General features: G+C 47.5%; 1 protein-coding gene across 1 annotated transcript in view; it reads right to left on the reverse strand.

Annotated features, from left to right (window-relative positions):
* The window catches only part of LOC133343304 (dedicator of cytokinesis protein 1-like), a 316,745-nt gene that overhangs the window by 213,197 nt on the left and 78,653 nt on the right, over positions 1-24,895 (reverse strand). Inside the window, 5 exon segments of the mRNA XM_061552782.1 lie at positions 106-233; positions 632-738; positions 3,674-3,744; positions 10,477-10,585; positions 23,202-23,336. Of these exon segments, the coding sequence (XP_061408766.1) occupies positions 106-233; positions 632-738; positions 3,674-3,744; positions 10,477-10,585; positions 23,202-23,336 (550 nt within the window).

The raw sequence follows: 24,895 nt of genomic DNA on the forward strand, positions 1-24,895 counted from the left end.
AGGATGAAAAACATCGACAGTTGCAGCTGCGATCCGAATGCACCGCTTACCCAGGCGCTTGTGCCACGCGTAAACCCCACGAGGAGGAGGAGTGCAGGCACTTACCACGTTTTTGAGGTGCAGAACTTCCAGGATGTTGCTGAGCAGCTGCACACAAGGCTCCAGCTCCTCCATCTTTTCCAGGTAGGACTTGAGCTGCTCCGTCATCATGGGCAGCAGCACGTCGCGGCACTCTGCACACGGGGGGTGGCAGGGAGGGAGCGAGGCGCCGTCAACAACAACAACAACAACAGCAGCAGCCGCCATTCGCCACTAAGTGGCGGTGACTTCACCACGGTGCATGTGCCACGCTATTGCGCACTTTAAGGGCACGTGAAGTGTCGAATTCCATGGTTCTATGGTTAGGGCTAGTTAATCCAAAGGACAGGCCCTTTTGACGTCCCACCGTGTTACTCATTTTGTCAACCCCATCAAGGTTACGTGGTGACCATCCCCGAGCAGGATTTAAATCCGTTACCCTCGTGTTCATGAGTCGAGTGTTACAACTAACAGATTCATACAATCGGTGCAGCAAACCACCTGCGAAAAAGTGTGCAGAGCATGTGGCTCTGAGCGTGCTTGTGCGTCCCACCTTTGTGCAGAAACAGGTCTCTGTACACCATTTCAGTCATGCAGCAGAGCTTCTGCTTGGTCAGCCGCTCTTGCGGGATGTTCCTGATGAACTCCTGGAACAGGTGGCTGCAGGGTGAGAGAGACGGCCCAATGATGCGTCAATCTTGTAAACGACAAATTACATAATTGCACCTCAGTTGGCCCGCAGAAAGGTGTAAGGCAACGCCCCCCACCCCCCCACCCCCCCCCCGCCCGCCTGCCCCCCGGCCCCCCCTGGAAGAGCCAGACATGGTGACAAAGACCAGTAGCCTCGTGCTTCAGAGGCAGCACCGCTGAGTCCCAGAGAGATCACTCTGTGCTCAAGATTGCCACTGCTGGGCTGTCGCTGAGAGATAACGGTACAGCGAGTAGGCTGCTGACCTATCTGTGCACATTTCTCATTGCTATCGCCCTAAAAGTGATCGCTGGATACGACGGTTCGATCTCGCGTGCATCAACGCTCATTGGCGGGTCAAACAACAGCAAAGCAGGAGTCTGAAGACACACTGAGTGTTCCGTTGGTGTCTCACTGCTAAAATTTAACATGTGGTGGTATTCATGTGCACTGATGAATCTGAGCCAGTGGTGTAAATTCCACTTTCCTAAGACGAGGATGAGTATTTCCAAATGATAATCACTGTTGACTCCTTCAAAATTGGCACTCATTTTAGATACGCCCAGGAGAAGGGGTGAGAGACTAAGACAACGACGACAAATGAAACGTAGACTTTGTGACCTTCCAATTGTGAGCCAAGGACTCAACACCACAATGCCAGCGGCACGGCGGTAGCACAGAGGAACGACGAAGCTGCAGCGGTGGTGACAATGAAGGGAAAAGTCAATGCATTCTACGGCAACCTCATGAGGATCCCCACAAAGAGAACACAGCGAAGAGTCATTTGAAAACTTCAATAATGGCAATAGCAAATACCACGAACAAAGCATCACCACAGATGTCAGACTGTTATGCGATCATTGTCTCTTATTGTGTTTACAAAAATACAAAACACAAATCTCATACGCCACTGTTCAGCTGACCCTTCAAAATGTACGCGGATTGCCGCCAATAATTCCCCAGATGATTGCGGCCGTGTTGTGGCTCTGGCTAACTTCATGGGAGGCATTGTAATCTGTATTTGTGTGTGTTCACCGTGTCTGATATTGATTGTATAAATGCGTACTGTATAAGTTACAGAATTCAATCATTTATATGGGCGTGTGGTGGGTGGGGAGCGGTGGCGTAGCGGTTAGCGCTACGCCGCACTACGGACCCGGCATCCCGAGTTCGATTCCCACTCATGGCCAACACCAGTGACAATTATCTGAACTGGTCCTGGGCCTGCCCTAGGTCGACTCAGCCTAAAATAAGCACCTGTTACGGTTAGTAAATATCGCCACTGGGGAGACAAAGGCTGCTGGGCGTGGTGCTGGCCACCCAGCCCATCGTGTGCCGGGCCGGCCTTCGTAGGTGCTCGCTAACGGCACTTGCCCCAACAGTCTGTTACAGACTATACGGGGGATCTTTGTCTTGTTTGCTACGTATGTGACAATTAGCACGGTGGACTCCCTTTCAAGTGTTCGAGTAGATTTTGTCGAACCAGGTGGTGACGACTCAAGAGACCATGATGAGTCTCATTTGCAAGACTGACCCGGGGCTTGCCACAAAGGTAAATCGAACAAAACGAATGACAGCAATGATGGAGAGCAATCAGAACAAATAAAAACAAAATGAGATCTTGCATCTCAAGGGATTATCCAGGTGTACAGTTTAAATAGAATCAATATCATTATCCTCCCACACCCACGAAGTCTAGGGCTGTAGAAACGGCCAAGCCATGTGGGCTTCAGAGCACGCAATATCTGTAAAGGTGCATGCGGAATATGTGAGAAAGTGTGTATACTGGGAAGAGCTGACACAATGGTAAGTGCACTACCATTTCAGTGACTCAAGGTCGATTCCAGGTCACGTGATGCAAGCCCTCATTGGACAACGGCAAATGACTTTGTCCTGGGCATCCCCATGTGTGACTGAGCTTTATATGACGACCTTCTCCAGCAAGTCACACGTGTCAGTACCGGGGAGACTCGTGCGGGCCACAGCAGCTATTTGTGTGCTATTCTGCTGGCCTTTAGAGGCGCTCACTAACAGCACTTACTCAGAGCAGTCTTTCTGTGCGTGGGGCACAGTTGTGCAAAGGTTAATGCACTGCATTACAAGCCCGTGACCTGGGTTGGATTCCGATTTATAATGTGCCAGGCTTGGGAAATGCTTGCTACAGAATTTGCCCACTTTGGTCTGTTCAGCAAAATATAAATCTTTGGCTTGGTTTCTATTTAAGCGCACACACACGCATGCCTGCGCAAGCAACCAGCAATGTTGGTTGGTAACCCATGAACTGTGGCGTCAGAGCAGCCACTCAATACACTGCCAGATAATGCACTCTCCTCACTGCTCAATAGGCACTTTCCACGTTAGCAGCCCGAATTTATCTGAATCACATTACAATTGATCGGGTGGACCCGCTCTGGAATTGGCTTGAATGGCCAATGAACCGATCCATTAATAGATAATGAACGCGAATTATCCAACACACAATTCAGCGCCATTAATTGCTCCGAGCCGCTGGGGTGCGCCTTGCGCGGGGAGCCCCAAGTTGGGTGACCGGCTCACAAAGTAACCATCACGATCTTCTGACACCAAAAGCAGATGTTTTCCCGGTGGCTCAAGGATTTTTTAACTAACTGGCAGCGCACGGTCAAACGGGGCAGGATGTCTTGGTCAAGCGGTGGTGCGCTCGCCGCTTGTTGCAAAGATCCGTGGCTCGAATGAGCGGCTGATTGATTGAGATGTCAAAGGTCTCCACCCCCCACCTGCCCCCTCCCTCCACCCAGAATCCACCCATCACAGGTCGGCAACCCTTCCAAATTTCACTTTAACAGATTCACGCAGCAGATAAGCGCCGCGAGATTGCATAGTCGACGGATTTCCAGTAAGTGACGTTGATTAATCGAAGCGGCGCACCTGAGCTCCGTCAGATGAAACACACCGCGGACGTCGCGCACGATCAGAGGCAGATACTTCATGGCGGCTCCCTGCGAGACACACGCGGGGGGCACGGGACACAAGCAGTCAGGTGTGGCAGGAGAACAAATCAAACGTACACACGCTCGTATAGTCGCACACGTCCAGTGGCGAGTGTAGTGAGCTTGACCACCCAATGGTGAGTGTAGTGAGCTTGAGGGTAGTGAGCTTGACTCAAGTCACAAGGTCAAGAGTTCAAATCCCAGTCAGGGGGCGGGGCGTGGTGAGCAATTCAGACCAACATCCGCATGGGGTAGTTAAACTGACGACCGCTGTGTGGTGGGAGGTCAACAGCAATTGAACGAAAGCCCGGCCCCCCAACCGTAGACATGCTGGGACTTCCACCACTGGCCTGGAGCCACCGATGGAGATGGGAGCCCCACTGCCGAACAATCGAGAAGGGACGCACTTAGACTTGATTACAGCGATCAGCAGCAGGTGCACGCTCAGCAGGCAGCAAACGGAGCCAGAAATCCCACCGTGTGGAATGCTAGGGGTGGTGGACGGACGCACGTCTGTATGTTGAACTTCTATATAATCGTACCGAGCCAACCGTGATAATCGGTTGTGCGGGGCGGGGAAAGGACAACAAACTTAATGTGCAGGTTGTCAGATTTCCAAAACCTGCTGAGCTGAAAAAGTGGCCAGGAGGAGATGGCCGGACTTTTATTCGGATTGTTTTAATCAAAGTATTTCACGCACACAATAATCTTCAGGTAGAACATCTCGCTTGGGAGGGTATCCCAAGGTATCGACCGACGTCGCACGCAGCAAACACGTGACGTGCACACGCAATTTTTTTTTTAAGCGGAGCGTGTAGGTTTGTGGTCTACACTTGGGGGGGGGGTGGGGTGGATGGGCCGTTATTCGGCGAGGGGTACATTCACTGGTAACTAAAATACAAACACATGGTGTGAAGGTCATCCCGTAGCGTTCAAGTTCGGGAGGCATAACCTTAGCAGGCACTGGTGCGCCAGGGTCTCACCGTGGATAAGTGTAAGATCAGCATGCAGCGCTGTACGCAAACCTCCCCAGTCCATCACCCGTGATATTGCTGTTCAATGAAAAGCCCTGTTGGCTTCCATTACTGCCGCCGTGCAAGCTCAACTCCAGAGTGATGTTTTATTAACGATATGTAAATGTACACACACACAGAGCGGTGTCCCGCCTGTCGGTCAGAGGGGGCGGTCGGGCGCTACGGGAGGGCGGGAAGCAGAACGTGAGCGTTGGTGTTTATTTATTTCATTGAGAATTTGCATTGCCTTATTACGAAGGCCGGGGTTAGTCTCCTATCCCGAGCAATTACTTTCATTTCCTGAAGCGGCGGCCACCGCGCAGAGCGCTTTGCGAAAGCCGGGCAGGGCAAATTAACGGACGCGTGCGCACATTTCCACAAAACTTTGCTGCGGGAGCAATATCCTCGGTGATTGCTGCTGGCACTTCGGGTCTGCTTAGTCAGGAGGCCGAGTTGTCCTTGGCAAAAGACGGCGGCAATAATGTACTACGGAGTTGATGAATGCTTGCACATCGCCATGTGTGCACACCTGTTCCGAGTAAACAATCAACCCAAGCCCCTTTTGGAGATGTGTTTACTCGGAAAATGCGAGTCGTTTAAGTTTGATAATGGGATTGAGCAAAACCCACATGTGAAACCTTGCACGCGCTCTGCACGGAGTCGAATGACGCGGAGTCTAAATCCCAGTTGAGCGTCTACTCACCCTCGTATCTCTTCGGGGTCAATGCATTCGGTACTGCTTCGAGAGACTAGCCCCCTACCATAGTAACGTGGAACTTCCAATGACCGGCTCACGATCACCAATTTATTTAATCGCCACCCAAAAGCTTGGGTGCCCAAGGAGACACTTTGACTTAGAGGAGACGCTAATCCGGTGAAACAACACCTCTCTTTCATGGTCAAAGGAGACACGGAATAATAATCTGCAAGTTTCTCTGGTATCGTGACACAAACATACGCAATCATAAATTGTATATGTGTCGCATATACACGATTTTAATGCGTATGCAACTTGAAATGTGACATGGGGTGTGATTAAACATTTTGCATTTTTATTGGATCGAGCCAGGGGCATTTTTTTTTCATCAACAAATCCGCCAATACATGGGAATTCTAATTTCCTTCAAAAAAAGTACAGCATACTGAATTGAAAACGGTTATGTAAACTACTTACTTTTATTATTCATACGTACACGGTGTTTACAAATATTCAAGTGAACTGCTTATATTCTCGTGATCAAAAGCCTGAAGTGTTGATTATATTTCATGTCTTTGTCAAAAAAAAAATTGTTTGAGAAATATAAAAGCAGCAACACTCCGGAGCTTAATATTCATTTTGACAACCCTCATCACTTTTTATGCTTTTCACTCCACACAGCTACGACGAACAAACCTTCAAACGATTGCAATACCTGTTATTACCGTGACTAGGAATGACTCCGTCTTCGAGAACCAAATTAGAGTGCGCTAGCTTGAGACAAATTCCTGAGCAGTGACGGCTGCATAATCAGTGTAATAATTCCGCTCGAGGGCGCAGCATTTACCAAGAGCCAGCCTCGCGCTCGCACTAACAGCGCGCTTTGGTAATGCTTCCGTGGCGCCGCCAATAGGAGGGCGGATATCGAATAGAGAGAACTTGACAAAGCTCCGTTGATATTGTCCATGTTTTACGGCCAGTAACTGGAAGGCAATACGGCCCAAAATGAAACGAAATTGCTCGCATTGTACGTTTCCATCTCCCCCGTATATTAGAGGAGAGCCAAGCCATTCAACGTGAAATTGGTAAGTTTATCAGACAACTTTCCAGGAGCACGGTGTAAAAAAAGCAACTTTTGCGACTTGGCAAACTGCCGGCTGGAAGATCTTGAAACAAGCGAGCGGCAGCGGCGAGTGCGAGGTCCGCGAGGGAGCAAGCACATCTCGCGGCGCCCCATTGTGGCGAGATGTTAACTACCTCGCCTGGTATGCAGGAAGTCGTGGGTTCAATCTCACCCTGACGCCTGCTGTATATTCGGAGTTTGCATGTTCTCACCGTGATCACGTGCTTTTTGTCTCCGGCTATTTCTGTTTTTCTCTCCACATTTAGAAACACGCGTTTAGAGTATTTGGTGGCTATACATTTCCACGTGAGAAGCCACTTCGCTGAGCTATCATTTATGGCCAGGTCGCTTCTGAAAAAGAGCTTTATAGCTCAGTAGGCCTTACCTGGTGAAAAAAACATATAGTTGAATAATTTAAAAATAGAGTACTGCTAGTCTAAGCCATTTGATCTGATATTTTGGGCTCATTGCGAACACGAGCAAGTCTACATTCAGAGGTCGTCTCCCATCCTGAAATTCTGCGAAAAGCACGGTCGACTTTAAGGGTTTCAGCCCGACCAGTGACAGCAGTGGCAGCAGAAGAATCCTTCAAATTAATTTGTGCCTTGCACCCGACAAGGCGACGGCGAGGAAGCAGGTAATGTGTGCGGCAGAAGGCTTTCCTCTCTCTCATGTCGTAGCAACGAGTACAATGAAGGCACTGTTTGGGGGGAACGTCAAGATGTAAGCTGCAGATACCAGCGGCAACGTTTTACTGCCAAAGGATACAAATAACACGTTGTGAATTTGCAGTCGATTCTTTGAAGTCCATCAAACCGAGTTGCGCTACAGTTCAGTGCCTGATGGAAGCGTTGACCTTACTGATCATCCTCAGTATGAAGCGCCTTAATGTAAAATGACAGTGGCTCTGCTGTAGGCCAAACTGGTCCCCCGCAATAGGAACGTGGAATTCCCACCACTTGCTCAAGGCTTCTGGGAAAGATGAGGACTGCCCTGACGTTCACTTGACCAGGGAAACCCGTACGTAGGGTTTTTTTCTTCAGGTGAGAGCCGAGTATGACGATTTGTTCATTCTTTACTGCTGGCTCTACTTGCCAGTCAACGCTGCTGTAGTGTTGTGCGCTCCATGCATAAAGCATTCATGCCACGCAAACATTTTCTCTCGAGATGTGACAGTATTGGGTTGGCTTCGTGTCACACCGACTGTAACAGTGCAATATTTCAAAACTTTTTTTGTCCGCGCATTTTTTGACTGGGACACCTGGGTCCATAGACCTCGCAGTTGAATATAAACGCCATGCGTGAGAAGTCTCCACATTCTGTCAGCAATAACCCCGCTGCTTGTGACTGTATGATGAGGAAGGAAACTAAAAACTGTTCCAGTTCAACTGGCTCTTCCCTTTAACGAGTGACAACCACTCTTCTTCACTTCCTCGGAAGAACAGTTTTGTTAACCTCTCCATAGCTTGTGCAACCTCACGATAGCTTATTCGTAAAACCAATATTGTCAATGCATTCATTTGTTTGTCCTGGAGCCCAAAAACAAGCCTCGCGATGGCACGGCATTGTGAATGGAGTGTGTGCCATTAAAGGAGATGAACAGCCTTTTAAGATCCTCAATCCTTTATAATCCACAGGAAAACAAGTGGCCCCTTCGAGCTCATTAACACACTTCTCTGGCAACATCCGACATAAACAAGAAACTCAAAATCAAGGTCCACAATTCTGTCATTATCATCAGCTGCTGGATGAACGCCTCTCCAAGCCGTCAACCTCTCGAATGGTCTTACAATGTAACGATCCATCCATCTCCCACACGCGAGCCGATCTCATTGCTCCATCTCCGCAGTGGTCATCCTCTTTGGGGCGGTCCTCTCCTTTGGCTACCGCTCTGCCTTTAATCTCCACCATCGGACATCACCCCTTCTAATGATGTGTGTCCTGCTCAAGCCCACTGATTTTCTTAACGATCAATACGATGTCTCTGATCCACGTGTCCCTCTTTCTGTCTCTCAATGCTGTTCCAAGAATGCACACTCTCTCTGCTTCTTTCGGCACCTTTCAGATGTTGTTCCATATTCTGTCGGTGTCCTCATTTCCCAATCCATACGTCGTGACCGGTAACATCGTACAAAGATTAAAGGCGCTGTCACGAGCTTCCCAACGTCAGTTTAACACGTAGACTTTCACGAGCAATATTATCCATAATATTGTTGTATCGTCAATCCCGCCAACACCCGCCACAGCCAATTAGCAAGGCTTGTCACGTTAAAAAAAACTGCCAATGAGTTACCACTTGAGCACAACGGTGTGTTGGGAGAGTAAATCCACAACATTTACAATTCGAGTACCGCGACGTTTCGCTGGTGATTACAACAACAACAACAACCAGCGTCACCAGGCGGTTAGCCAGAGTTGTGAAGAGCAGGATCACTAAAGTCTCTCCCGGCCAGCCGTCGCTGGCCTGAGCAGGGAACTTGAAATGGTGACGAGCACGGCGGCCATGAGGATGTTACGCGTGTATTAACGCAATGGCTATGTAAACAAAGAAATGTTGCATGAGCCGAGTTCCCCGAGGGCTGGGCACTGGAATGGTGTTCTAGTGTCTACATTCAGAGCATGTCGGTGACCACCGTGTGAATAAACGGAATTATTAGGCACATTAGTTTGTCGCGTTTCGTTACAAGGTCCCGATATCAAAATGAATAAATGATAGGGGAGCAAGAGCAGGTTGGCGTGCTCTTGGCAAAAACACATTTCTCTACCTCTACATAATTTATCTGACATGTGGTCAATGTCACATTTGAAATTGGAAGGTCGCAATTTAAAATCCCAGTCGGCGTTCGTCTGAATCCACATGCCTCCAATATTGTAAAAACCAAGCCCGACTCTTTGACAAGCCAACCTTGGTTGCAAGAGAGAGAGAGCGGTCCTTGCAATATCAATGTGGAATTTACACCACTGGCTTAATATGCCTCCAACAGAGACGCCCACAGCCCCCTGTTTGTTTGAGCACAAAGACACTCTGACCTTTTGCTTTTCATTATTCCAATGCCCATTATATTTCCTCCACTCGGGAGTAATACGTGCGACAGGGAGTAATTACGTGTCGAGCAATTACCAGCATCCACCAAGCTTCATGCGCATCCCAACGTCGAACAATTGCATGGTCCTCAGTGGACAGACGATCTCTTGACTGAGACAACCATCTCATTGGCTGTGCAAGTGAATGCTTCCCTGCGCACCCACCTGCCGATGATTTGAACGTTTATTCTCCGTGTGAAAATTAAAAACAGTAAACTGTGAGCGGACACGTTTGGCTCCCGAACGCAGCCAGCGGGAGGTTTGGCACTGCCGTGCAGTGGCGCTGGAACCTAAGGAAAGCACGTGGCACGCTTTGCGAGCATACACGATGGGGATGCTGCTGCGCAATAACCCAAACAAAACACTTGGGACACTTCACATCAAAGCATCTCTCTGCTCAACAAAGCCATGGGAGCAATGCGGATCTCAACTGACAGTCCTGAGCCCGAACATTCGACATTCCTACGTCAATGGCCGGTTTCCCGAGGAGACAACCAATGTGGACTTACTACAAAGTGGTATTTAATTTAGATACCAGAGGGAGATAATGGGTCAAGCTAACTCCACTGGGAAATGATTCCATGACCCTGTGATTGCCAGCGGGGCGTTCTGGCCACAACACCCCCGACCGGTACCGCTGACGTGTCTAAAAGTGCAGTGATATGACACCCAAGGGGTTTCGCCGCCACTTCTGCTCATCTGCCGGCACAGCGACATGATCCTACGGATTGCGGATTAATGCGTGCCATGTTTCAAACATCGACGGATATCGAACCGGGCTGTCACCCAAAGCAAGGAGGCAGCGATTAGAAAAAGGGCATCACCTGCACGAGCAGCGTGGAGTCCTGGGTATTGCGCATCATGTTGTTGATAGATTTGAAGAGCTCGCGCAGGGAGTCCTCAAACTCCTCCCTGTCTTTGTCTTCGTAGAGCCTGGGTGATCAGACACACACACACGCGCCGTGAGCTCAGGCACCTGATTAGCACGGTTGGCTACGTACGGTACGAAAGAAGTTCAAAATACATACTTACAACAAACACGCGCACATGAGTGGCAATGCTTTACTCAAGCAGAAAAATATACAGACTTGATTGTGAGGCTGTATTTGTCCACGTGTGTATCTGTGTGTGTGTACATGTCTATGTATTTAGGGGAGTGGTAAATATAGCGGTTAGCACGCTGCGCTACGAACCTGGCAACGCGAATTCGATTCACGATCACGGCAAACATAAAGTGGCGATTATCTGAACTGGTCCTGAGCTTTCCCGAGGTCGACTCGGCCTCACAGGAGTACCTGGTGCGGCGTGTAAACATCGCCACTAGGGAGACAAAGGCAGCTGGGCATGATTTTGGCCACCTTCTCCCTTGTGTGCCATGGTGGCCTTCATCGGTGCTCACCAACAACATTTGCCCCAAAAGTCTGAAGCCTACACGGGGGATCTTTGTCTTTGTTTGTGTAAGGAACTCAGGAGGTCTGGTTGATTCCTATTACCATAAGGGGTGGACAGTCCTCTATTTGTGGCAGGACCACAAACATCAGGGAGTCCCTCTCCTTCAAAATTAAATAATGGAGGGGGCCTGGGAGTGTTGCTGTAACGTGTGGGAGGTTGCGAGTCCCAGGCTGTTGTACCCTTGCCTTTCCATACACAGGGAGAAATGAACGCTGGTTGTAGTTGCAAATGCCCCCACCAAAGGTGGACATCCATGGGCAAATGCTGATGAGTAAGATGCCTTTGATTACATCTCCCGGGTGTTTGCTAAAATGGCCCATCAGGAGAGTCATCTTTTTGGGTGACTTTAAAGCCTGAGTCGGTCAAGATGCTAGCACTTGGGCATGGGAGACTGGAAAACATGGACCAGATGAGCTCACCACTAACAGCAATAGACTTCTAGATTGTGGTGCAGCTCATGGGCTTGTAATGAGCAATATGCTGATCTATCACTGGCCCATGGACACATCACCACCTTTGATGCACCAATGGTCCAAGCAAGAACTTCTGCTTGACTACATAAATGTTCATGCCCCTTTAACATCTGGACCGACTATGGAGCTGATCTGTTCACTTACTCTGGTCTTGTCCTCTGTCAGATGTGTTTGCAAGTCTTCCACTGTGGGGATAGGCATCTACTATGGAACCCATGCAATTCAACAAAAAAGCCCGGTCTCCACCGAGCTTGGCCTGTCGTATGGACTCCTGTGAGCAAGCCTTCAACAATTCACCCGGCTTCCAAGTGCACGCGTTTCGCGCACTATGCTATGATCCCAGTCACCGAGGATCGACTTTCAGTAATGTACAATATCGACATGAGGTATATGAAAGTGGAATATGCTTCTTCTGGATAAAACCAGCCTAAAACGAGTCCCTCGAGTGGTGTGTAAACGTTAGCTCTGATAAGATAATGGAATTCCAGAGAGATGCTGGCAACACCCCACTCTGTGGCTATACTGACCTTAACAGACACTTGCTAACAGCACTTGATGCTATGGTGCATATAAGATGAAATTGTAGAAATGTGTCCTTGTGCATGGGTCTTACAAACGTAAGCATGCTCTTTATGGCTCGGGTTACATTCTACACCACCCACAGCATATACAAATGAGTTTGTGAACCCTAGCCCGCAACCTTCTTTTGATCAACTTAAACTCAAATAAGTACTTAGGGTGTCAAAATCAATACGGAGCAGGTATGGGCGAACGGGCTAGGGCGCTGGGTGTCATGCCGGCCTTAACAGCACCCACCCAAAAATCTATACGGCTAAGCAGGCCGCTGGGTTCATCGTCTTTGTGCGCACGCTTACACAGTGACAAACAAAGGATATTCCAGTGTCCCGAAACACAGCGACAAAGGTGGATGCACGAGTCGACACGAAACGCAACCAGACAAATGAGCGCGCCTCGCGTGTGGTGGCCGAAGCGCGCGCATCAGCACGAGGAGGCGATAAAAACCCCCGCGAAATAAAAATAAAACATCTGAAACAAGCCAATCCATTCCCTCTACAACCAGGAAAAATAACACCCACAAGTCCCTGCTAACATCATACCAAAAAGTATTCAGGAGTAATTTCCCTTAATTGCATACAATCAATGAGATGGAAGGGTGAGGAACAAGTCCATCAATACCGGGCCCCGAGCACCTGCCGCCTGCAGCATGCTAATGCTGCCAGCACTCTGCCGCCGTTGCTGATGCGCATGGCTCGCGTGCGTCAAACAGCAGCAGCAGAACTTAGCGCAGCGCACGGCCGCTAACTAACGCAGCAGCAGCAGCAGCAGCAACATCCTCGTGTTGAGCAGGGGTAGGGTGGGACGAGTGACCAGGGTCAAGGGCAGTTCGAGGAAGTCAAGATAAAATCCATGACTTTCCGAGATTTTATTTGGCAAAATTTGGTTGTGAGAATTGTTCTTTAACTCGTGAGCGGAAACATGAGCAACTGGCACGTTGTAAAATGTTTGTACGCCACGTGATAATTTTATTTGTTTGGCTCTGTGGAGATGTTTTCCGTACTTGGGCAGTGTGCTAATGACAAGCTCTGGTTTATCAGCTGCCGTAATGCTGTGTGGAATCTACCTTGCCTGTAGCTCCATACAAAGCTCTGGGTCTTCTCGGCCACAGCTATGCCCTCCCTTCTCTATGCTTTCGAAACGTGGAGCTGTCTAAAGGAACATCTGCGCCAGTTTGAAACATTCAGGCTAGCCTGCCTACGATGCATCCTGGGTTTAACCAGGCTGGAATGTTTGAGGAGTTCACAGATTCTTGAAAGATCTGGACACTGTCCCATCGCTGAGCCTCCGTCTGCTCTGAGTGCACTGTGCACGTTACATTGCACTGTACGTGTACCGAGTGGACCAGGTCAGACATAATTTTTCAAGTCTATTCACGCAACCGCTGGTGGTGGAAAGTCCACATTACTATTAAGGGGCTCTGTATCCTCAAATTCCCACAAAGCGGTACTCATCTCCATGACCCCAGGTAAAAGTCAGGCTGAGTTCACTCCTGATTTGGATTTAATTCCACTTAGTCTCACAAATTGCAGCACTCATCAGAAATGCCAGCCGTGAATGTTTTTGAAGGTGTGAATGACATTCATCACATCCGCTAACTTAAGCCGTAGTTTCACACAAATAGAGCAGTGGTAGCACTCACGATTTTACTTTTCAATTATTTGATGTTACAAAACGTACATTGCTTTTAAGAGGGTTTCGGCGGTGTCGATGTAAGTTTGAGTTATATAAACATTTGCATTTCATCTCTTGCACATTTATGTTTGGCCTTGGTGACGCTGCTGCAATCATTCCACTTCTTTGCTCACTTATTTTAGCAAGGACTCCTCCGAGAGAGACAGATGGTTTCAGTGAAATCCAAGCTGGTAAAATAATATGAATGATTACCTTATTTCCTTTAACCACAAAAGCATGGCTTTAGCGCAAGACTCGAGAAGGAGAGTTACATATTGGGATGTCTCACTGATTCTATTTGGGGTCATGTTGCAGGCGTGAAGATGCCAGGACAAAAATCCCAGTGTAGTATCAGTCGAAGATCGTGATTTAGATAACCAGGTAGGAGCTAAGGTGTGACCAGAGCAAACCCATTGCATTAGAGGAGATATTACAAACAAAAAAACAGCCAAGGCAACTTAGCATTCTATTTGCCATACAGCCTTGAACAAAAACCTCGTGAGAATTACTGATTGACTCAGTATATTTATGACCAATGCAGTCATTTGATTAACATTTTATCATCTGCCCTACACCCACATGAAAGGCTTTTATACGTGAACACAATTCGACGTGAAAGTGCAGGCTATTCTCTTCGACAAATTATTTTTTTACTGCAAAGGAAATAAATGCATGTTCTTCCCAAGGGTAGTGTCACTAATGCATATCATTCACTCCACTCAAATGTTTTTTTTAACATCCATAGAGGACATTACACGGCATTTGCCATTCGGTGACCTACTTTGGTGTTTTGGCGACATACCAACCACAGCCTGCAGACATCTCCCTCCACCAGCAACATCCTGGGACACCTGGACCCCCCAATAAGGCCAAAAAAACACATATTTGCAGGACTACCCACAACTTTCCAGTGTACCTTTGGCATCTGGATAGAATGACAGATATGATTTACACATCAATGGAAAGTTTCACATAAATTATAGATACACAATGCTGTGTTAGACAAGAGCCAACCAATGTGGTATAATAGACCTGGTGTTTTACAATACACAAGATTGATTGTCCGTCGTGAAAGTGAATTAAAAAAAACAACGGTTATTTCCGGGGAAACGTGCTTCAATGCGTTTCATTATTTAGTTATTGAATGACACGAAGAATCTCAAACCCATCGTCCCCTTTGGGGTCGACAACTATGAGAACGGCTCTCTCGTTGTGGGGGATGAAGAATCGACACCGCTCGGAAGGACCCTGGGGTGCCAACAGAGAAGAGGCACCGCCACGGTGGGCACTGGAGCAGCAGCAGGTAGACGGCGCCCTGCGAGAGGCGGATTTCGCACCCCGGTTACCAGCTTGCTTCTAATTCCATACGATCGATCGCCGCTAATGCGTGGAATAAGGATCAAGGTGTCGCGCTGGAAACTGTCGTTCCTTCCGTGACAGATGCCTGCGCGTGATTTCTTTTATCGTGGAGACGCTGTTGCCCAGCGGCTTCCACGCAGTTCTTGACAGAACGGGACCATGAATAGCAATGGCAAGGAGACCGAGACGATTGAAGATATCGTGCTGCTGCAGCCTTCGTCAACCTTCACGGCCGCTGAGATGTTTACATCGTCTTCCACCTGCTCTGCCGTTGAGGACTTGTTAACCCATGGCTTATTATAATGGGGGCCTATACTCGTCACGTCACAGCATCGTCAAAGGGTATATGTGGCTTTTAAAAAAACCAAGGCGTAGACACTGGCAATGAAGACCAAAAAGCAAGCCACAAACAAAGCGACCAAATCACGTCGCCTTCGCCATTTGCGCCGCTGTTGGCGTTGGAAACTGGGGTTTGTTTTCAAAGACAATGTTTGGACAAACCGTTCAACAGCACAAGACTCACATTTTACATCTGCCATTGCAGCTTTGTCACTGCATTGCAAGAGTGTACTCTTGCGAATGACGCCACGGGGTATTTAACGGAGGGCATGTAATAAGTTCACCCCCTTCAGTGAACACGATGGATTGTGACAATTAAAATCAGATTCAACTGAAGAATATACAAGTGTTGTCTCGTTTGTGCTGTCACATTCATTCCACGAGCATGAGCCTAACAATACAACATTTGCATAAATTGTAAATATTAAATGAATGTATCACGAGCGCAGGAATCAATTTTAATGGATAAATCAATGATTATTTACATGCTCGGTATTTAACATTCACAAGGGGAGGCCATTGTAAGCCGCAATGAATCCGTACCCTACATTGTACAGCCGCATACAACCAAAGCGAACAATACATCGGCCCTTCCCTCTGCAACTCGCTGCACACGTCCCCAGTTGACAAAGCGATCGAGATTCGCGCTGGCTCTTCGCACGGTACAATAATGGATGTTGTTTTATATAACACGCGCTACACCGAGTGGGTGCGCCAAGCACGTCCACTAATTGTTGGTAAATTAGGCTCGGGTTTTTTATGGCGGCAATGATTTTATTTTATTTTAATGCTCTGGTCATAATGCCCACTAAAGCCTAAAATTGTTTCATCGCATGGCTACATTTCTACACTCCTACAAACACCACGAAACGCGGTTCTCAAATGGAAAAATTAGGAAATTGCTTTAAAAAATTGGGATTTACGCAACGATTAAATGGAAATTAATAATAAAAATGACAAACAGCCTTCGTTTTATAATTACACACATTTGTACTCCTTGTTCTCCGACAAAAAATTATAGATCTCTGCAGCACATGTTCTAAGTGGTGAAAACAAGATGTTTAAATAAGACCGCAACCCTATACGCCTGAGTTCTCGCTGCTCCAGCGAGCGAGGGCTAGGGCACTCATCTCTGTCGGTGACTGAGCCTCGAGTGGAAAAGCCACATTACTATGGCAGGGACCATGTACAGGAGTTGCAATAGTCACAACAGTGATCAACTCACAAATGTAAAGCAATGAGTTGAAATCTTAGTCAGAGGTCACCCAGCCCATCATCGACTGTGCGGTGGAAGTCAATACTGGCCATCCTGTTGAGTTGGGCCCCTCCCAAAGGAATATGGAATGTCCACCGCCGTCTCGGGGCTGCCAATCGACCAAGAGCAGCGCCCCACTGCTCCTTTGCACAGGGAGACACTTAGGCGTGACTATGCAATAAAATGTGCATTGTATATCTCCTGAAGGACGATGTTGGGCAAAACAATTAACTCCGAAGCCAAAAACGTTGTGACACAAGTGGCCTTGATTTGTCAAACTCTTTTGCGCAGCCACGCAAATGTTTTGCGCATCAACTCTTCCAGACTGCCATTCTAAGTCTATTGATATTGGACGCAGCACAACGGCAAATCAAGAGACGAACCGCATCCCACATGATTGTCACAAAGAGGCTCATCCACCCACACGTTATTTTTTTCGAAACCACTACATTTGGTGCGAGGCTGAACAAAAGCACGAGATACTTTGCATTGTAACGTTCGACTACAAAGTTATCTCTCGACATTGTGCAGTCTTGGCAGGCTAATGCATAGAGGATGAGCAACAACAGAAAGAAAGATATGAATGCAAATATCACGGCGAGCCCACACGACCAGCGTAAGAACAACATAGGGAGCGGAGCGCCCCTTTATTTTTGAGCTCAGTGGCTGAAAACATCTGTTATAAATGCTGCATTGTTTGAAGGAGTAACACAAAAACGCATTGTGACAATGTTTCCAGTGCTGGACTGACCACCAGCAACACGTTTACAAGGTTTGAATTTAAGGATTTGACCATATTATTTAAATTTTTGGCTTGTGCTGGCACACAGCTTTAGCAACCGGTAATTTTTGAAGACTCATAATTGATACAACACAAAAGCACTTTAAAACAAGATATCGGCTCATGTCATTCTAAATTGAATATTTGAGGTAATTTCAACAATTTCCCTCAGGTACGGTATAATTGCAATCGTAACCATTGTGAGGGGGTGGTCACCGACCCCTAAAAACTCCTCAGATGAAGTTTCACAGCTTCATTGGAATCGGTCTCCATCAACATTACCACATTCTGTCCACACTCAAGTAAATAAACCAAACATAATTGCAACTGATTTGAGAAAACTGTGCCAGCAAAACGGCATTAAACCATTTAGTTCTCAAAATGTTTAACATTTACAACTCACTTGAAAGAGGCAATTCTATTTTTTCATGGTGTTTTTTTTAAGTAAAATTGGTTACATCATAGGAAACAAGCAAATTTTCATTCATGCTAAATAAAGCCAGTTGACTTACGAACAACAAGGAAGGATGGCTATTTCTAGAGTTAAGCTGTGGAAGAGAAACCCATTGACGTCCATGTGTAGTTTCGGGAAAGCAATGACCCCCCACCCCAAAACCCCTGCAAGGGTGAAGTCTACGTTCCAATCGAAGGGAGATTCGAAGAGAGAAGGAAGTGCTTGCGGACAGAGGGACGAGCAGCAGAATATTTGGTATGCAATGTGGTGTGACAATCGGCAACTAGATGTGTATCCGTGTAACCCTTCGCCATTCCAGAAGGTCTTCAGAGCGAGCTGTGATAAGCGACGATGTTCAATCCAACGGATGCGCTCTGCTGCGCAGTTCGCGACGCTTCATTTCAGTCTGCCGGGCACGGTGACGCAAGGCTAGTGGAGACACTCAGCGATTATCATCATCATCATCACATGTGGAGTACTGTCAGTTTAAGGGACTGCACTGTAGTCTGTAGATGACAGCTGAGCAAGTTTGCGATTGATCCATCGGTATGGACTTTGTCTTACCATTATCCCCTTCAAAGTGGAAGTAATTTTGTGGAGCACTCTGGTTTCCTTCCACATGTCGAATGCTCATGAACGAGTTTGCCCGGCATCCCAGCGGAGTATGCGCCGTAAGAATGGTCTTGAGGCTCCCCGAGTTTATGAATAAATAAATACATAAATTTCTTCTTCAACGGACATTGGGCGGTGCACATCTCTTTCGATAGTCCTGCACCAGTGCGAGAAATTCCACATTCCCATGCCAGGCACCGGGACTACTCTTATCATTGTTCATCCAAAATAAATTAATGGCGAATACCTCAGCCATGCCAAACAATGGGTCTAAAGCAGCAAAGCCGTGTTGAAATAAACGGCGCATTCCACTGTGACACCCCTTGGAAAAGAAGCAATGTTGCAATAATAGCCGAGGAAAAATCAAACAAACGACTGAAGCGGGGGGGGGGGGGTAAAGCCTCCTCTTCTAGGGTCATGGCTAATCACTCCGCCCCCACCCCCGCGTCTGTCCTAGCGAGCGAGCAAACGGGGCCACCGCACACCCAAGGACAGAGCCCTTGAAAGACTCGGGCAGACATCGCTAGGGAACCACGGGCGTCACTGCACAACCACGCATCGCAAAGCCGGATGAGCGGGAGGCGAAGACGTCGAGGATTAGGGAGATAATGCGGGCGGGGGCTTTTGTTTCGGCGCTGTTACCATGCGGTGGAAATATGTAATTGAAGTAAGATTTATTTTTTTCCTCTCACATTTAGCTGCTGCAACAGCCATCACAGATTGCCGGACGGCACGGGGAGGTATAAGGACCGCACCGGAGCACAACACCGGCATCGCCAAGATCCCCCGCATTTATATTCGAGGCGTCAATGAGAGATTAAATATCCAGCCGGACAGTGCTTTTGTGAGAGCGCTAAACTCACAAGCGGAAGTGAGAGCTCGAGGACATTCTGTCACCGCTTGACATTAAACGAGGTTCTCCGGTGTATTCCGTGGACGGTCCAAGCCTGCTTCACGAATGGGCATCCATGGACATCTTCATGGCTCTCACTTGGCAAGTGTATATGCTACTGCACAAATTAAACACATAAATTTGGGGTAATTCTTAAGCTGGCTGAGCGAAGCTACGAGGATTGTGGTAGTAGCGGAGAGAGGCCTTCTGACGAGGCAATGAACGTGTGGCACCGTGATGTCTCTTCCAGGGTCGTTCCCCAACCTGACTTCGCGATCTGTTGGCCGTGGGTAGTTAATGGATCACGTGATTATGAGCTTTGAGACAGAACTGCGAAAAATGTAATTGGTATGAGACTAAGACAGGGGTCGGCAACCAAAATAACAAGAAGAGCCATTTCTTTCCAATTCGGTACAAAATTCAGTATTTCAAGAGCCGCAATGCATCTATGTACATACATACATATCGTCAAGAAGCAGCCCGTAAAGAGCCGCATGCGGCTCCGGAGCCGTAGGTTGCCGACCCCTGGACTAAGAGAATGTGAAATAATGCAAGTAATATATGAACCCATAAAAGCTGCACACTCCAGAGATCTTACATGCAAGGTTCTGAACTGGAATGTTTCTCCAATTCTCATTTTTTTGGAAAAAGAAAAAAAAGCTCAAGGTTTTCTGGAAAATGAGAACATAAGTGTGAATACGTCAGTGTGACTCAACGATAAGAACAATTGTCAGACACGATGGAGACCGAGCAAGAAGGAATTTGCCGCAGCTTTTTAGTTTGGGTGAGGTATAGAATAGGGAGGGCACGTGAAAACGCACTCCCCACATGCATCAAAGACAGAATACATGTATGGGCATAGTGATAGCAATGGAAATCTCTGAAAACACATGCAAAATAGATAAGCAGACAATATGTCTCCTGCATCAATCTGTCCCTCCACATGTTACTTATTAAACAGCTGACTCTAAGCCCCATCCCCAGAGAGTCAAACCAAAATAAAACCGACACGTGTCCCCCTGCCCCCACCCCCACCACTTAAGATGGGATCATCTGATGAGTGCGTGGCCCATGGAGGTTCCAAAAGCCACCACATCCTCAAAGAACCCACGGTAGCTGTATAATTACACGCGGTCCCTATCCTCCCTGTCGCCCCGCGGAGAAACTGCCGCGATTCTGCCGAGACGAGTGCTCGTATCGCCGTGCGGAGATCTCAGAACCCCTGGGCGAGATGCCGCCAGCCCCTTCGGTGCCATCAGAATCAGAATCTTTATTTAGAGTGGAGGAGGAATCCAATGAGCTATCTTCTTCTTCCTCATCTTCTTCTTCTAGCGTATGGCAAGTATGTGCAAAGCACATGTCCACGTTCAAGTCTTGTGAGCCATGCGATAGCTTCGGGAGTTGTCGCGACGAATACTGCTCAGTCCGCCGGAGAGAGCGCGGGCGTAGGATGATGCAGTTGTTCGCCATACGGGTTCCATTATCTGGTTCGGGTGGGCCGCAGCGACACTATGGGTTGTCTTTAATTCTTCACTTTCGGAGGGGAGGTGTGGGCACAACGACCTGTTGCTGTTCTGAAGCCGTTGATGGAGCACCGCAAGCTTTCTTGGCAGATCAAAGCAGTCCGGAGCAATGGTGGGGGTCGATGAGCTACTTCGCTCTTTTTCACAGATGTCCAGTACGGGCGGGGGGTCCATCAACAGAGGGTCCCGCTTATTTAGACAAATATAAGCAGGTTGCCCTCACATGCCCCGACAAGACCGAAGGGGCACGCGCAATGCAACGGTGGCATCCCAAGTCAAAAGCCAACGGATCCCATCGAACAGTGAAGCAGTGAGGAGTTACCCATCTGTTGAAAGTAACTCAGCTGTGTAAATTGCATACACCGTCGCAGACACAGGAGGAGACTAATTAGTTAGTCCCAACAGAGTCGTGGGAAGGCAGCGGTTGACTGGGATCTTCAGCATTTCAAAAGCAGCCACGGGAGTGGATAGAGGTAAGTCCAAGTGTCATCCAATTCCTTTCTAACTTGCGTACGTTTGTTAGAACATCAGAGTACGCGGACAAACCCATATCTATATAGGGCGATAGCACTGAAGAAGCCATACAGTGGAATCAAGAAACCAAATTGCAGTCAGTTCAGGAGGGTTTAGGGTCAAATGATGATCTCTGTGCGATTCACCAACCCCCCCCCCTTCCAAAGCACTGAATGAGACGTGAACTACCACATACGGCTAAATACACATAAGTACATTTAAAAAAGCTATTTCTGATGCAAGGTATCAGTTTCCTTTATTTATTTATAACCTCCTGAAAGCTGCAATTATAACTTAAAACTCTGACTTGTGTGTTAATTGTATTCGAAATTATAATAAACACATAAACTTTTACATTATCAATAAACACAATGAAACACTTCATGTGGCTGTATTAATAGCATCTGTGCGCGAGAGAGCAAGAGAGTCAACGGTTTACTTACACAACCGGCTGTGGACTGTAGCTTATGAAGATAACCCATTAGGCTGTGGAGCATGGTGATTCGAGGGGCTTCTGAGTTAAGGGTGTTTCTGGTTCAAATCTAACCCCTACTGCCAATCAAACCTCAACCACGTAACGAGCGCATCGCTGCACGAGCACTTAAGATAACGCATTAATGAGCGAGGCGTTCCAATGGACAGTGAGTTTGGGCCAACACAGTGTAATTAACATTTAATTACAATTCCCATTATGATTAAAATTCATAAACACGAGGTGCATCGTGCAGTCAAAAGTCAAAGCATCTCCAGGCGCAAATGAGTAGCGCTAGCTCCACACTCAAATGAGCGTGGAGCAGTGTTCACCTCAATTGCTGGCCCGGAGCCAATTTAAAAGATTCCACATTCCTACCGCAATGACAAATCTCTCCAATTGGACCACTGCTGCCGACTTCCCACAGAGTAATATTTTATTTTATTGACCTATGCCAAGTGAACTACGCTTCTGTAATGGAGGGGACTGGTCCCCATCGTAAAATGTGGAATTGCTACGACGATGTCTCGTGACTTCCAGCCAGGATAAGTGCTGCCCAATGGTCGTTTGAAGATACCTTGTATATGATAAGGATGTTTTGTGTTCAAACTGAATTGGTTCAGTTCAGAGACAAAAAGAGGAACACGTGACTTAGAGAACATACAGAGCTTAAAGATATAATTCAAACTGTTAACAGTAGTAAGTGGGCTTGGGCAACACGCGTTGCTAGAAGGGATGATGGTCGATGGGGCAAGTGATGGAATGGCAGTCAGGGAATGGAACGCGTCTGACATTACGTCAGCCTAGGAGATGTAGCGATGAAATCAGCTCGTGTACGGGTGCCAAATGGATCGTCACGTCGCAGAACCATGGGAGACGGCTCGGGGAGGCCAACATCCAAGCAGCGGTTAATTGTGGCCGATGATGATTATTAATTGTATACCTGCTCAAAAGTTCATTTCCATTGGTGGTCCTAAGGAAGTGGAGGAAATTCCTCATTCCCGGTGTCAAGACTGGTCTCCCTCGAGGATACGCGAAGCGTCTACCCCGAAGAGTCCGGCGATATTTGAAAAAACACAGCTCGTACGTCAACCGAGAACGACAAAACGTGAACGGTGCTCGCACGCGCGTGGTGTTACCGACAGCCCGGCACCCGGCACGAATCGGTACGTACTGCACGAAGAGGATCCTTGACCGCACGATGAACTTGAAGACGTACTCCAGGGACTTCATGGCACGCAGCAGAGGGTCAGCGATGTCCTTGGCCTGCACGTTGTCCACATAGTACTTGAGCACCTTCGTGAGTTTCCTGAAACGGCACGACAGGGCTCATGGGCACTCGATCATCGCAGCTGGCGGGCATCCTCACAATCGCTCACTGCTCTCACGGCCGCCATCATCGCTTGGCGTGTCATTGCCGTGCTCAGCACATCACCATCGGCACCATCATTGTTAATTCGAAACTGTGGTCACGATTATTATTATTATCATGCACCACCCTACTCACATGGTCATTGATAGTCAGGCTATCGGCCATTATTGAATTATTGGAAAAACATAACGAGTCAAAACATCTCTCCGCTTTGACTCCGTTTTGACCGAGTCGCTCATCTCTAAAGGTGTTCCCTTGGCAACGGTGTACATTCCACATTTCCAAGGGCACATGCCAGCCTCTAAAATAGGACCGATGTTGAACATTTCTAATTACCCAAATTACTATTCGATATAGCAGGCCTTTGTGTGCCAGTTTACGAGGTCATATCTCAATATATAAAAAATCTGAGTTAAAAGTTCTCCCGGATTTAAATGAGCATGGCAGATTAATCATTTCAGTTGGCCTGGGTCAGCAGCACTAACTCCACATTCCCATGGCAAGGGCTCTTACCACATAGGAAACCACTCTGTTGAAAACGTCAACATGACCCTCAACAAACCTACAAAAAAAAATCACTGCCCCTGAATAACAACAACGCTTTCCAAATTCTCGATCGCAAAAAAAAAGAGGCAACTAATCTCAACAGGCTCAAAACAGGTCAAAGGCCACCGCATTGAACTGACCCGAGAGATATTGTGCAATGGCCACACGTTTGCATTGAACAAGAATGGGCAAAATGACAAGGGGAGCATGATTTGGTGCTGTTGAGCGATTCAGACAGGCAAGATGAAGGGCCAGAGTTGACAGGCGGAGTTAAACAGAGTGATCATGGCGCTTTACCAGCACAATCCCCGGGAATTACAAGGCTCAAGAAATTGGAAGCCAGAAAGCGGGTGACATTTCCGCAGCTGGCAAAGACGAGCTGTAAGCCGCCCACTTTGAAAACTTTCCGAGGATTAGAATTAAATCTCCAACTAAGCCACGGAAATTGCAGCAAATGAAAAATATGGTTTGCATAGCAAGCATATGGCACCATTTCATTCGCACACTTGCATTTTGGTCACATTGTTACATCAGCAACCGAGTGTAAAAGGACCAATTTATTGCACTGAATAAATAAAAGGGCCCATCACAAATCCAGTGTCCATATAACTTCATGATTGGAAATGTGGTTTTAGAAAACTGGAAGCTTAAGACAATTTATAGCCAATTGTTACAGGATAACACGGCTGCATACGCACAAGCAGACATGTAATTAGGTTGTTTGCTTGAAATATGAGCGGCAAACATGTTATTGACGCTGAAATATGCGCACACGCTGTGGTGTGTAGGTGTTCGAGTGAGGTAGTGTGTCGAGCACGAGGAAAATGAGCCACATCTGAGTCCACATTCTCATGACGAGGACGATTTTTTTCAATCTCTCCATCGGACAACCAGTGTTTACTTGACAATGTGGAACTATTTAGGGGTTTTTTTCCTCAAAAAACATGAGT

This window comes from Lethenteron reissneri, chromosome 17, assembly GCF_015708825.2.
Source record: "Lethenteron reissneri isolate LAM-NWPU_2019-01 chromosome 17, ASM1570882v1, whole genome shotgun sequence".
Lineage (NCBI taxonomy): Eukaryota > Metazoa > Chordata > Hyperoartia > Petromyzontiformes > Petromyzontidae > Lethenteron > Lethenteron reissneri.